The 15,901-nt window shown below is 40.7% G+C and overlaps 1 protein-coding gene across 2 annotated transcripts; it reads right to left on the bottom strand.

The window, feature by feature from the left end:
• Positions 1–775: 775 nt before the first annotated feature.
• Positions 776–11,090, bottom strand: LOC311042430 (phospholipid scramblase 1-like). 2 transcript variants are annotated; one of them, XM_084053166.1, is made up of 8 exons: positions 10,994–11,090; positions 10,274–10,390; positions 7,959–8,089; positions 7,776–7,818; positions 6,901–7,121; positions 2,021–2,182; positions 1,678–1,839; positions 776–1,330 (listed from the first exon to the last, which is right to left on the bottom strand). In XM_084053166.1, exons 2-8 carry the CDS (start codon positions 10,284–10,286, stop codon positions 1,286–1,288), a joined length of 777 nt encoding a protein of 258 aa, XP_083909292.1. In that variant the 5' UTR covers positions 10,287–10,390; positions 10,994–11,090; the 3' UTR covers positions 776–1,285. The 2 variants fall into 2 exon arrangements, with proteins under 2 accessions (XP_083909292.1, XP_083909291.1); XM_084053165.1 differs by lacking the exon at positions 776–1,330 and having other exon boundaries at positions 1,339–1,839.
• Positions 11,091–15,901: the final 4,811 nt, after the last annotated feature.

A 15,901-nucleotide genomic window follows, 5' to 3' on the forward strand; every position in this document is an offset into this window, starting at 1 on the left:
CTGAATAATGTACTTAAACAACTTTTATTTTAACATGCATTGGAAACATCCATGGATCTAACTGTTACCACTGTTGTTCTTCTACAGTTGAGTACAACAAACAATTCTGCCTCAATACTCAATACTAAATGTATTTAACAAAAGCAATCATGGCACACCAACAATAAATAAATGGCATATCAATAAAAAAAAATACATTCATGAATAATAGAATCTGTAGCCTATCAAATCTGTAGCCTACTGCACTAACAATAACAACCACAGTTGCATTTACCTATCCATCAACATTTTATTATTACACTGTTGTGTGTTGTGTGTTGCCTAAACCTTCCAGTCACTGGGTTGGTGAAAACACCCCGCAAATGGTGACCAGAGCCGAGAGCAAATGACTGTTCACATGGGCGGATTCACACTGCGGCCTTGAACCAGCCTTGAGGCTGGTTGGAAGGAATACCTGAGAAGGAATTGGTAAAGCTAGCATCTATTATAAGTGTACTTTGTGAGAAGATTTTTGGAATGGTATTAGGTAAGGGTATAGCTTTTTAAAAAACATTGCAAACAAGTTAGGCTCGCCCCCTATTGAAAACCTTATAAAACTTCTCACAAAGTGCACAGCACGCTTTACCAATTCCTTCCCAGGTATTCCTTTCTACCAGCCTCAAGGCTGGTTCCAAGGCCGCAGTGTGAATCCGCCCTAAAGTCTCTGCTAAAGGTGGAGGGTAAAGCATGAATGCAGTCTGACATGAGTGATATTCAGTCACATCCTGCATATTGGTTTAACGCTGAAATTACACAGTGAAAACTGTCCAAATTTATATCTGACAATTGGTAAAAAAAAAAAAAAAAGTCTGAATTACGTTTTTTTAAATCTGTAGTATTTATATTTGACAATTGGCAAAAACCCTGTATATATAGTATGGAGCAGTGGAGAGCATGAGAGGAGGGGGGAGTTGTTTGTTTTTGACGGACAGTTTGAGGATCCAATGGAGTTGGGAGTTTTCGTCAGAGGCGCTTTTTAATACTTTTCATAGGTTATTATAAAAAAAACTTTACACAGATGTAAAGGGGGTTCAATAGCATTGATTTATGAAAAAGAAAAAAAAAAAACTGAAAATGGAGTTAGCTGGTCCCGGCTGGACACCGACGTTATATAATAATATAATAAAACACAAAACGATGTGGTTATCTTTTTTTGTAATCTGTGGCAAGGATATATGATCTATGAGCTATACTGGTAGTGTTCATTGACGATTAACAAAAAAACAAAAACAAAAAAAAATCAGATTCATGGATCATCACTATCCCCAACCTGTTCGAAAAACATGAAGTCCTGCAGGGTGAAAATGAGGAAGAAATGAGAAGAACAGGCATCAGAAAATGGTCTGCATTTTATTACACGGATTCTATAGTTCTTGGATAAACAGGCCCAAACGGCAAAATCCCAAGATTACAAATATAAGTCAAAAGATATTGTTTTACCACTTAAGCCCAATACAATTTGTTGACCGGGGTCCTCCAAGGGTCTCTACTTGTTCCCCTCCTTTTTCACTATACAACAAATGTCTTGGCCAAAAATAGCAAATGTTCGCCTATTATGACATGGCCAGAATGACATGGTAGGAACCTTAACGTCCCTACATTAAGGTTCATGTGGTTAAAAACAACACACAGACTTACAATGAGGAAGCAGGCTCCCATGAGCACGGCCTTCATTTTGACGTCCATGTCCAGAGGGAACTGGATGCCAACGTTGACAGCATCTGTGAAGACCTCTTTCAGAAGGCCGCCCCACTGTTTGCTACTGCGACCAATGGGCGTGCCACCATCTTTCCCCTTTAGCTGCAGAGGATGCACAAGGATACATTTTTCCACAATAAAGTTGTCACCCACTATCGTAGCACTGCAGTGTTACGCAATTATGAAGAGACAGACAATAGCTCTTTTTGTTAGGGTCCAGAGGGAACAAGATTAACTTTGTTTTATGTCATCTATTCATACCAACCAATACTATAGTCCTCACCTCAAAATTGACATCCGCACAGCAGTTGCAGGTGCAGCAGGGCCCTTCTAGCTTCATCAGGGTTTTCTTGTTGGCATCCTGGATGGAGAAGTGCGGCACAAAGGGGTGCCAGTCCTGTTTCACATAGCCTATGGTGGTGCCCACTGGTGCTTGCACCTCCATCTACAATCCGCACACACGCACACACACGCGCGCATGCACACGCACACAAAAACAAATGTGCAATTTAGCATGGATACACACAGAGACATGTATGCTGAGGAGTGTTGGGAAGGGGGAGTAGGACGAAGGCTCTATGTCCTCCTGGTGGGGGCTCCTCACTGGCAGGTGAGTCAGTTGGATGCGACAGCAGTGACAACAGAAATGTGTGTGGGGAGGAATCAATTGGCATAACAACTAAATTGAGGAGAAAAAGGTGTAAAACATAATTGGCTACATAAAAAAAGAATGGTGAAAATAGCCAATCTACAAGATACCATTTTTTATATTTAAGAAATTAAAAAAACATATTTTAAATAGTGAAAAATCAACTTAAGTCATTATTAGTGCAAGTTCTATCACATTTCGTTTTAATTAAAATAATTGACATAAAATCTCTAATCTGTTAATCTAATGTGTTTAATGTGACCCCTACTTCAGTCAGTGAAGTCCATGGCTGAATGTGCAGTATATTGCAAATATTTGTAATTTGCCAATACTATTTAGTGAAATAAATGGGTTATATTTCACAGATAGTTATACAATTATTGTACTATAAAATCATCCTTAACCTTCATTATTTCCCTCAACTTAAAGGGATTGTAGGCAACATTAAGCCTAAATTTAAAAAATATTTATATATATATATATATTGCATTTTTTCCCCTCTATCAGCCACTATATAATGATGCTGGGGTGTTTTTCTGCATTGAAACACAGTCCTCTTTCTGAAATCCGTATTTTCCCTACTGTTTATGTTTATGTTATGTTTGTCGGGACGTAAATTAACGCACGAATGTGCGCGTCCGTGTGCGTCCGTGTCCGTGTAAACTTTTTACTTTCGGTTTTAAAACGCTCTCAAACTTATTTTTTGAGGGACAGAATTTACTTTTAAGATAGCGTTTGGATAGAATGTAGTTGTTTAACTTCATATATGTGGTCAATTTATCATGAAAGAGCCTATTTAAAAATAAAAATCGGCAGGGGCGGGCAGTTCCGCACATTGTATCCGAATAAAGCAACCTATTTTCGGCATGGCCCGCTTAAAAGTCCCCCCTGCGTCACCCCAGCAGTTCGTTTCGGGGAAACGAACTGCTGGAGGGGCGGTGTTTGTTTTCTTTGTTTATCTCTGAACTTGCCTACAATCCCTTTAAAAATCATTTTTGATTTTTGAGCGGTGCAACCGCTCCTATAAGAGGGTTTAGGACCCATCCGTGGTGAAAGTTTTTCTTTCCGTCATGAAAATTTGTCTTTCGCTGTGACGCCATGCTGTGGAAAACACGCCCATAGGCTAAGCTTTGCAGGACGTGCTGTGATTGGCTAGCGAGACACATGATGAAACTAGAAAATGTGCTCCTCGGAGCACAAGTCTCCGCCAGAAAATATTGGAATTTATTCCAAGATTGGAACTTTGATGATAGGCGTTGCGCCTTTGCTTCTTCATCAGTTTGCAGACAATGATTAGCTTCTTCAGTTTGCATAATAAGAGTTAGGAAAGTGAAAACAGTCTCCTGACAATGAACTTCAAACTTCGCAGACGCACTGTGATTGGCTAGCGAGACACATGATGAAATTAATAATAATGTAAAAAATGTAAGCACGTCACTTCGCAGGACGTGCTGTGATTGGCTACCGAGATGCATGATGACATTAATAACTCATAAATAACACCGCTCACTTCACACTGGGTGTGATTTTTGGGCGGTGTAGCCGCCCCTATATGTGAGGTTGGGACATTGACATTTGCTGCACTGTGATTGGCCACCCATTGTACCCCCCCCTAAGCTGCACTGTGATTGGCCACCCATTGTACACCCCTTTCACCCACAATGGGTGGCCCCTGGACACCCCCGCTGACTCTATTCCCCGCTGACTCCATTCAGCACTGTGATTGGCTAGCGAGACACATGATGAAATTATGATGAAATTAATAACCTATAGGACTATGCACTTAAAAAAAACACATTTTTTTTTAAGTGAGCTTCCATCACTGTGATGACCACACCGCCGACTTCACACTAGGTGTGATTTTTGGGGCGGTGTAGCCGCCCCCTATAAGTGAGTTTTGGACACCGACGAAAACATTTGTGTACCCCCTAACCCTTCCATTGTTAATGCAAATCGATACTTTTTTCATATCAGCCAATCACATTACAGCTAGTGTCATCACCACTAACTGTAATGTGATTGGCTGACTTTGCAAATTCAGGACTGTGATTGGCTAGCGAAACACATGACACATGTGCAGCCCTATGAATAGCAGTATGGACTTTAAAAAAAGTCATTTATCCTTTTTTTAAAGTGAGTCATGTTGTGATGACCACACACCGCCCACTTCACACTGGGTGTGATTTTTTTTAACACATTCACCAAAACACAGGAAATTACATCTACTAGTAGATGTAATTTCCTGTGTTTTGGTGAATTTTGTGAGTTTGATACTTTTATCAGGCTTGCTTTACTAGCATTGGAAAATAATAGGCCTACAGAAATTGATTTGATGACTGAAGCAATGTAAGACCCATCTTTAATAATAACCATTCATTACTTAAAAGTTAATATCTCTGAATGATGGCATGCACTGAGCACACCCCCGAACCGGGGGGTCTGGGGGGCCTCCCCAGAAACGTTTTAACATAGTAGATGTAATTTCCTGTGTTCTGGTGAATTTTGGGAGTTTAATACCAAATCCAGGAGAAAACCAGAATACATGACGATCCAGGAGAGTGTCAGGAGACGTGGTCAAAAAAAACAGGAGACTCCTGCGGGATCCAGGAGTGTTGGCAGCCCTGCATCATCGTTTCTCTAAATCTCTGTTTTACATGTCTACACGGTTCCACTGACACTGATTTTAAAATCTGAAAATGCTTTATCTGTTTACAAAAATCTCAGTTTTTGTGAGTTTTGCAAAATAAATATCCAAAATATCCATAATAGTGTGAACAGGGCTCGAGTGTTTCTCTGCACACGTTACGCCCTCCCGGTCAAGATCCTCACTGTCAGGTGAAAAGAAGCAGTTACTTCATGTGTATCGGAAGATACACCCTCCCTAAGACCATCAGTAGGGGTCAGCAGTGACTACACATGGGGATTGCCCTCATGACTAAATTGGGAGGGAAAAAAATAAGTACACGTGAAGCCATGTGTATAAAAGCAAAAATAGAGAGTCATCCCAGAACACTAAAACTATCCTCCGTCTCCGACAAGGTGACTATAAATAGACATGAATTTACACACCGTGTCACAGGGAGGAGCTTGGATGAGTGACAAGTGAACCAATGTCTGTTTACTGGTGTCCTATAACTGCTGCCATCACATAGCTTCACATGACTCCCATTGTTAGCTGGTAAAAACAACCATGAAATACATTCAAGTCAGGGGATTATAAGTGTTTGTCCAGGCATAACAGTAATGAATAGTCAGGGCAGGGTTGGCGCTGAATACACAATTGAATTATGTATTATTACTCCAGGCATCCTCAATGTACCTATAACTCAGTGACTTTGTTACCTTTCTCTCACACACCCATACACACACATGGGGTGAAACAATGAAATGATCAAAAGGGAGTTAATCAAACAAATCAAGTAATTGAACGAGGACCCAAGGGTGTGTTGTTCCATGTGGGAACTTGGTAGGACCAGTGTCTGGACAGAAACTAAAATCCAAGGATCTCTGTGTGCCTGTCTCTCTGGGTCCCTTTTAAGCCTATACCAAGACCTTAAATGGTCAACACACACCACACACGTGACAAAGAAGGCCCAACAACGTCTCCACTGCCTCCGGCAGCTGAAAAAGTTCAGTGCCATTCCCAGCATCCTCAGGTCCTTCTACAACAGCACGGTCGAGAGCGTGCTATTGTACTGCTGTACTGCTTGGTATGGCATTGGAGGTGAACGTCCATCCCTCCAAGAACTTTATGAAAAAAGATGCACTGCCAAAGCGGATCGGATCATCAAAGACACTTACCACCCCAGCCATAAAAAATAAACTTTTCAAGGCCTGCAGAAATCCTCGCCCTGGTAAACGGTTTCTTAGCATTCCAAGTACCACAAATAGGACACTAAATAGCTTTTTCCCCACGGTTGTGAGACTGCTAAATAAGCAGTAGTGTAGGACTGGCTGTACACTCTGGACACACTGGACTTAATTATTGTTGTTTCATCTTTTTATCTTTTATTAATATGAGTGTTGTTAGATTTTAAATTAAACAATCTTAAAGTTTTTTGCACTTTTTTGCACTCTCAACTGCTGTTGTTTTAAGCTGCACTACAATGTTTTTCACCCACTGTTTTACTTGTAATTCATGTGATGTGACAATAAAGTTCTATTCTATTCTAGTTCTATTCTATTCTATTCTATTCTATTCTATTCTATTCTATTCTATTCTATTCTATACAGTATTTGGAGATCTCCTTATCTGTCTGTCTATCTGTCTGTGTCCCTTTTATGGCCATATATAGAGATCCCTTATGTCAACATGATGACATCATAGTACTGACGTCATAGACTGGCCTCCAAGTACTATGATAATTCTGAACTAAGTACTTTGACAACGGTTACTTCACCACAGGCATCGTGCCAAACGAGAATCGTTTCATAAGGGTGTCAGCCTAGTTATTGCATTATTTAACCTTTTATGGGCTAAATTAATCACAGCCCACACTCACACACACACACACCTCTTGCAGGCAGCAGGGACACCAGCAGGAGTCGCAGCGGAAGGGTCTTATGAGGCGGATGACCTCTCTGTCCATGTTATCCTTGATCTTCATGTCAAAGCTCCGCAGCGGGCCGCAGAAGTTCCTGTTGCAGCAGTCATTCTTCTCCTTGGCCTTGTAGATCTTCTGGCCCAAGGTGTTCTTGATATCATACTGATTGTTTGTCTCAAAGCCGGTGAGCGCTAAAGAGGAGGGAGACAAGAAGGCATTCTCTATGATGAACTGACCACTGCTTTTACTGTGTTTTTGCGCGATGCCAGCCGCTTCACTTGTTGGCACACATGCATGCTTCGCACCATAGACCGTAAAAAATATGGACGAAGAATATACCACTGGGCACGTCGTAACTCAAACGTTATTGCTTGAGACCAGACATGTGACCAGGGAACCGGAAAACAATCCCCAAAGAATGCTATTGGTTGGGTAGCTTATCAATCAAGAGCGGGGGCGGGGAATGAATGCTATTGGTTGTGTAGGTTGGTGGTGAAGTTCTTATGACATAATGTTGTTCTTATTGACCTGCCGAAGCACAAGAAAGTTTCTGTTACGGTTGGAGCATGCTGCAGCCTTATGTAGGAGTAGGAAGTGGGAGGAAAAAAGGACACAGGTTAAGGAAATTAAATTGGAGGAAGTGGGAACAGAGAAGTGGGAATGGTGGAGAAACCAAATAGGAAGGAAATGCATAAATAACTTAGGCTGTCTGGTGGCAGAGGTCACTTTATCACTCTGATGCATTAAGAAGAAGGTTAAAGGTGGGTGCAGTGACCACAGCTAATATGGAGGAGAACTGTAAGAGACCAAGAGAACCCCCTAGAGGATGGGCCAACAAGCTTTACCTTCTAGAAGCTCCACTTTTTGATGGATCAGTATCTGGTCGAGCTAGAACACAAGAGAAAGCCGCTACGTGAGTCAGGTGGCGAGAGAGACGAAACTGATAAACAAACTAACCACATCACATCTGTCACCCAACAACACAAGCCAATGCGATCTAGAAACAAGACCCTGTACTTCCAGCCTACCTGTGTGAGGTACTCCAGCCCTGGTGGTACGCCAACAGCGACTGCCGATGTAGCTGGTGCAGACGGTGCAGGGGAGATGCCTGGGACAGGGCCTTGGCCTACGGGGCCTGGCTGATACATTACAGGTTGGCCTGGTTGCAAAGACAAAGGTAGGAAAGACAATAAATTACTTCAAAACATAGTCCACATACCCACTGAGGATGAACATCAACAACCCAGAGTGAGAACATCTTTCACTAGAGTAAAGTTGACTATTTTCATAAAACTCTTTCAAGCACACTGCTCAACACAATGAATGCAAAGCCATTATTAAGACAATCATGGTTTAATAACAACACCAGACCATCCCAAACAATTGATAAAATAGTGTCACGCTAGTTGGTTGATGGACATTGTGCTATAACTTGACCACTGTTCAATATACAGATATTACATTACTATTATTACGTGAAAATGGGGGTGGGGGGGGGGGGTTCTGTATCCATGCTTATGTGCAAGGAAACATCTGAAAGATCAATTGCCTGGAAGCAACTCTGAAACTACTTGTTATTCATACAATGTCTGAACTGGCTAGCGAACATTCCAGTGCAAAATGTCTGTGCCTACAGTGAGGTAGAGACATTTCTAGTTCTTGTCGTTATACAAACAACAACATACACTACAATGCATATGAGAATATGCTATTAACTACAAAGAAAAAACCTCCGACATCTTTACTTCATGCAGTACATTTTATGTACCAAATTAACCAAATTAACTGCATTAAAGTAAGAAAACAACAAACCCGGAAAATAACCGCAAATTTCGCATTTGTATGTGTACCACAGGAAAGCTGTATACATGGGAGTGCACTTGATAGGATCTGAACACATACTGAACCTGTGAAGTAGCATATTGGCCTGGGCATAAAGTATGCGGCACTGCCTAGAGATATCTAGAGATATCTAGGCAGATATAGTAAAAACGTGGCCAAGGTACTTGATTTCCTGGCACACAGAAAGACGACACATAGGTGAAAAGCTGGGATGAACAATTTCTTGTTCTCATGGCTTCTCACTATCATGACACTACTCTTTTTTGCATTATAAATGATGTCATGATCATTGCCATAATTAGAGCATACTTTCAATAGCTGCTGTAACCCTCCACTGTATGGACTTAGAACGACCAGGTCATCAGTGTACATAAGGTGATGATGATAGAGTTACCTATAAGACAGCCTCAATAAAGCATAGGAAGACAGTGGAATTACGGCTACTGTTGCTGGCAATCAATTATTTAAATGCAAAAATTATAAGTCTGTGCCGTGTTTATTTTTAAATCCAAACTGGTTATCTGCAGTCAAGACAAACATTTCAAGACGCACAAACATGATTCTTTCAAATACTTTGGAGAGGATGCTTGCCAGAGTGATAGGTCTATAGTTATCAATGCTGTTTAGTTTACCTGCCTTATCTTTAAGGACAGGCACTATTTGTACAGATGTGATTGACTCTGGACCTCTTTCCAAAAGTCATAAAGGTCTTTGCTTTGCAGCTTACTCTGTCTTTTGATAGACCGAACAGCACATTTAAATTTTGCGTTGGTGAGTTTCTTCACCTTAAACAATGAACCTTGTCTAGGCCTACCAGAGTCATTCCAGTGTGTGAATGCTACCCTGGCCGCCCGCCACATGATGCTCGGCCACAGACAATATAATCTGTCAATTATATGAATTATGAATTCTGTGAGTATAACATTATGCTCATCATCGCTGAGATTAATATCCTCATTCTTCAGTATTTCCTTGGCTGAATTGTGGATGTGCATTTGATTTCATAACGATTTTATTTTGTATTGCATATAATATGGTTAAAGGGCATGACCGCTTTGGTAGAGGTTTGGGTTCTGTAGTTACCTTGCCATGATGTAACTCCAAAGGTGGACAAGAAATATAAAAATAATTGCTCAATTGATTAGAAATGTATATTTATTTAATATAATTATATTTAATTACATTTGCCTGATGAAGACCTAAAAGGGTTGAAATGTTGATAAACGTTAGTTCTTGGAGCTTAAAAACAGTGTGCCTATGTTTTTATCTTCTTGATTCTCGCCTTGATGTCCAGCACCTGGCCTAAATACAGGCATAAGATTTGCACATAATCTTCTCTGTGAACTATTGCTGTTAAAACACATCCATCAACAAGTTTTAACCCATCAAGACGATAGGCTATTCTGTATACAAATGTAGTCTATAGACTGATAGAGGAAATCGGTGCCTTTAATAAGAGTTCTATCATTTATGAAATCTGTAGCTGTGCCATGTTTCTTACCAGGGGCAGACATGGTGAAGTTAGGTGGAACCTTTCAGCAAAACAAATGGAAAAGAGGTCGCGCTTCCTCCCTTGTTCCCTCCAATGTCCAACTCCCCATCAGCTCTCTATGAAAACCTGGAGGAATGAGAGAGGAGGGGCCTTGTGAAAGCAGAGAAGCAACAAATAATTAACTCTAATAAAACAGCAAAAGAACCAGTCATTTATAGCAGTAATAATTATAGGCCAACACACCAGATGCAAAGAAAATACTCAAGAATAAACTACACTTTGGTCCTCATTAAACCATAAACATTTACAAATTTATCAACCAACTAATCTATTCAAGTCAAATAAGTCCATACTGTAAGTCCGGTTTGTCTTGTTATAGACCTGTAGATATAACACAACGACTTCACACACATACTGTAACTAAGAGTGAGTGTGAGCTCATATTATGCTCACTCTTACAGTATGTGTGTAATTGGCACCAAATGTGTGAATTTACATGAAGAAATCACTTGATCTCTCTTTCCCTCTCTTTTTTATCGGGCACACTAACGTGTATACATAGGCCTACGTTCGCTGTCGTATGTAAAAAGAAAATACATAGGCCTACTGTATCACCATGCTCTCCATGGTTAGAAGGACAGACTAAAACAACATGAAACAAACGGTCAAGTTCATGACCACAACATGCACTGCAAGCACTCGCTAAACAAGGTAGAGAGACATACATACCTGTTGATGCTGATGCATAGTGAACAAACACAACTGAAGCCCAACAGGCCAGCTTTGTTTGAGCAAACACTGTCAGAGAGTACCCGCCCACGGGGTGGGTGGACAGGCGTGGCACGCTGAAGCCCAACAGGCTGGCTTTGTTTGAGGAACCGGTCTGAGGACACGCACTCAAACGAGAAGAACCGGTCTGAGGACACGCCATAGAGGTATAATATAACTAAAGGGCGGATTGTCCTGCCCCCAGCTATCATTTCAATGAATGTGCTCAGTGGCGTTTTGAAGCACCCGGAAGCCTGCCGGAAGTAGAATTATTTAGTTGTTTTTGGACACACCATAGAGTTATGAGCATGCGCACTAGTGTCCTTTTTGCGTCCTACGGCAGCCCGGTTGCCAAGGAATGAACGCGAGATATGTATTAAATACACTCGAGATGCATATTTATATGTTAATGCATATGTATTTATGTATAATATGTTAACATATTTATATCTATATATATAAATATCTCTCAGTATGTTTTGCTCGTGCATGTATTTCTCCCCGCCTGCAGTTCCAGCCTTGGCCACTGGGATGGCGGCTTCAATGTTTCTCAGCAACTCTGGGGGCTTGGGACACGCACACAAACGAGAGGAGACACCTATTCCAGGAATAGAGTGTGCTGCTTAAATACTGCAGGTAATCAGCCCACTGATTAGTTTATTGTTTATTGTTTATTAAGGATCACCATTAGTCAGTCTACACCGTAGTGGAGACTATTCTTCCTGGGATCCAGTGGGAGGAGGATGGGCCTTGGGCAGAGTGAGAGCCAACGCGCATTCCTGCTACACTTGGCTTTAAGACTTTAAGACTTCTGCTTGTTTTTGGGCTTTGTGTGTTCTGCCTGCCCCTTTGGATGCGTTTGCCTGTATTGGACTGCTTGCATGGTTTTGACCTCTGCCTGCCTCATGTCAATGTAAGCCTCCTCACTTTGGTTTGGTTGCTATTAAATACTTGAGTTACTCTGCCTGTGTTGCCTGCATTTGGGTTGAACAGTACTTTAACCCCCCCCCCCCCTCTTCTTCCCCTTCTTTTTGCTATGGAAATAACGATACGATGGGAAATATGCACAAAAACGAACCTCACCCACTTTTTTTTTTACTTCTGTAAACCTGTGATGTGACAATAAAGCAGATTCTGATTCTGACAAGGCTTTGCTGAAGACAGTGTTACATGAGGGCAGGGGGATATCAAGGTCTACCAACTGACCTGTTTTTTTTTTGTTTGGCAAGGAAGCTGAGTGTCAAGCACCAAGATAAAAAACGGGGTGCTGAATCCAAACCTGCTGTATCAAAATTGACCATTTAATAATGTTCATAGGACAGCAGCTTCACATTATTAGGCTATTAGGCACTGAATGGCTGCTGACTGTCAGGATACAGCATCAAATAGTAACACTGCATTCCTTTAAATGCTGCCGTGCCTTTCATGAATTCATCACTCATCATGTACTAATCTTTGACATATCATTGTCATAATCCTATAATCTCACAGTAATCCCAGTGATTAATGAATCACTCAATGCATTGTCACTACACTTTGTTTGGCACAGAATCAGATACGAACAGGTGTTCAGTTGATGATAGCGTCTTGGCACAGTGTTGGCACAGTAGGCTAAAGGAACTTAAGAGTTTCATCATGATTTGTGTGCATGGGGATCTCATCTTAAACAAGCTCAGTGCTTAATGAGTCTTCCAGTTTAGTAGACCTTGTATTGTGAATATGTACTGTTGATGTCTTACTAAATAAAGTACATCAATCAATCAATCAATCAGTCAAATCAGTTCACGTTATTGTCTTGATGAGTGCATAATAAAGGGAAGGGCACAATTAAAGGAATGCAGTGTCTACTTTGATGTGGTATCCTCAGTCAGAGAGACACAGAGTTTCTGGAATTTCTATTGACCTTGTATCATTATTTTCTCAGGAGTAGCAACTGGTACTTCACACATATTGCCCAAAGAAGCAATATTTATTCTGCTATCTGCACGTTTCCACAAGAATAGTCAGAAGAGGTTTATGCGCTAACATATGTGCATTCATTTCCATTTTTGTCTCCACTACCCATCTACTTGAATAACTAACATTACAGTGTCTTGCTATGTAAATTATTATTATTGAAGGTTCGAGGCCTATAGGCTCGAAGCTTCTTTGCATATCGTGGCTTTCATTGAGGGTTCGACTATTTGAAAAAAATTGTCTTATGGCGGCCGGGGGTTCACGGGGGTCCCCGTGGCGGCCGGGGGTCCACGGCGGTCACCGGGGGTCCCCGTGGTGGCCGGGGGTCCCGGCCCCCGTGGATTCCCGCACCCCCCCCACCCCGCCTATTTTTGTTGACCGCATTTTGTATTGTTAATTGCTCACTGTTTAACTTATCTTGTGACCTAACGGTCGAAACGTTGCAGTAATAATAAAAGGCGAGTTTCTTGGAGTTTGAAACAGTGTGCGGACCTCCTCCTTCTTTTTCTTGATTCCTCCTTGATGTCCAGCACCTGGCCTAAATACAGGCGTGGGATGTGCACAACCTTCTCTTTTAACTTATCTTGTGCACAGATTTATTACAGATTTATTTATTGTTAATTGTAAATTGTAATAATTGGTGACACTGCACAGTAAACATTTATACTTGAGCATTTGTTTGGAACTGAGTATTTTACATTTTTAATGTGCATCATACAGTTTTTAAATCTCCCAGGCTTAGCCTGCCGGCTGATTAGTCATTGGGACTATTATCAGCCGCAATAGTGACACTGCATTCCTTTAAATGCTGCCGTGCCTTTCATTCATTAATCACTCATCATGTTCTAATCTTTGACAGATCATTGTCATAATCACATAATCTCACAGTAATTCCAGAAATGTTCCAGCACTTTATGACCAACATAGAATACCTGTTTACAAGAATGGAAAACACAAGCTACTTTGCAAAAAAACAAACTAGTTTAGTCAGTATAACTTTATCTCCTCCTGTCCTCTGCAAAGCCGACAATCTGTATACTATAAATATAGTTGTGTTCAACCTAAATTCAGGAGTAGAGACCACCCTCTGCTTATCTCGGCCACTCCCCGCCCTCTTTCACCTTATCAACTACACGTTGCAATCACCACTGTATAAATACACCTGTGATTGTTTCATTGACCTGTTTGTTTCCGCTTAATGTGGATTCTGAATGTCCTCCTCCTCCCCATACACCTCCTTCTAGAGTTTCCCAACCAGAGTACCGCGACAATTTAGTGTTCCGTCTGAGATGGCTTGGTGTGCCGTTTAAAATTTCGAACAAAAAAGCAAAGACGCAGTTATGTTTAATTTAATTTATAATAAAAGTAATTTGTTTTATTTGATATTGAAGTTAAGATTAACACATCTATAGTACTTTTTTTCCTATATATTATATCAAGTGCTTTATGTGCTTGTCATTTCAAAAAAGTTTAATTTGTATTTTCAAAGAAAAGTATCAGTTGAGGTTGATGTTGATATTCATATTGAAGCTTTTTTAATTTGTAATTTTTAATGTCAAGGTTCAGGTTTCAAGCAAAACAAGTTGTAAGTTTCCAAAAATAAATCGGTGAAACTGAGGCACTGTCTCTGTCCTTTTTTTCCTTATTTGGTGAGTGCTGTCATAAATGTTCGGATATTGTGGATTTGCCAGACCCAAGGGGTCGGGCTTACGAGGCTTTGTATCTGTTTTGTCCATACATGGTATGTCACTTTGTGGTCCGGGCCCAGCCAAAAAAATCTGTCCCCCTTTCGTCATAGAAGGGACACACGTCATGCGAAGCCCGGCCATTCAGATTTCAACCACTAGGGGTCTGGCAGTACCAGGTCTCCTGGTTCTAGTTTAAGTATATTGGGTTTAGTACCAAAGACGTTTTTCTCTGGGAAAATAACACTCCTCCATACAATGTTCAAGGTTTCTTTATTATTACATCTTGTGTACATGAGAGTAAATATTTTGTGATGGTTCCTCATACAGTACATTGTAGCAGCAATACAAATATAGCCTGCAGTGTGTGTGTGTGTGTGTGTGTGTGTGTGTGTGTGTGTGTGTGTGTGTGTGTGTGTGTGTGTGTGTGTGTGTGTGTGTGTGTGTGCGCGTGCCCTGGGATCTTTTGGCTATGAAAGGTGTGCCCTGGCAGAAAAAAGGTTGTGAAACGCTATTGTAGACACTGTCCTAACACAGTGAGGCACCATGCAGAAAACCCTGATACAAACAAAATACATAAAAATATGCAGTTACATTTATTTTGTGTCATTGTTGTGCTGTCGTTTGTTCAGATGTTTGAATGTGTATGGAAACAAGCCTCTGTTTTATGATTAGTCTATGCCAATGGATTAGCCAGTGTTTGCACAGGGGAGGTATTGTATTTCTACAATAGGGTATTGATACCTACTTTTACTTTAAAAAAAAAAATCCCTTTCAAAACATGTTTGGGATCATTTTAACATCTACTTTTGTGAGCACCAGAGACAGTTTTTAAGTTGCTTCATTCCGTATTTAGACATTTGATATGAATGTTATCAGACAAGGCCCTTTCCTATACAAACCCATTGCAACTTCAAACTCCATTTTAACCATGATAGATTCATCGAAAACACTCGTCCTTGGTTCTGGTGACTCATACTGCCCTCCAAATACATGAGGGGGCCATGTTTAGCTTACTTTTTTCATTCATTATTTTATTTATTTCATTGCATTTTATGTTTTCATTTTGCCTTTGTCTTAGCTGTGTGTCAAATAAAAGTTCAGAACAGCCCAAATATCATAAAATAAGTAGTTTTTTTTCCTTCATATATACAAGTGTATTAGTGTATTAATACCCTTACGGCGCGCTCCCACCGCACTTTTATGTTACCTCTTGGCCGGAATCTGC

This window comes from Gymnoscopelus microlampas, assembly GCF_963454915.1.
Source record: "Gymnoscopelus microlampas genome assembly, chromosome: 3".
NCBI classification, from domain to species: domain Eukaryota; kingdom Metazoa; phylum Chordata; class Actinopteri; order Myctophiformes; family Myctophidae; genus Gymnoscopelus; species Gymnoscopelus microlampas.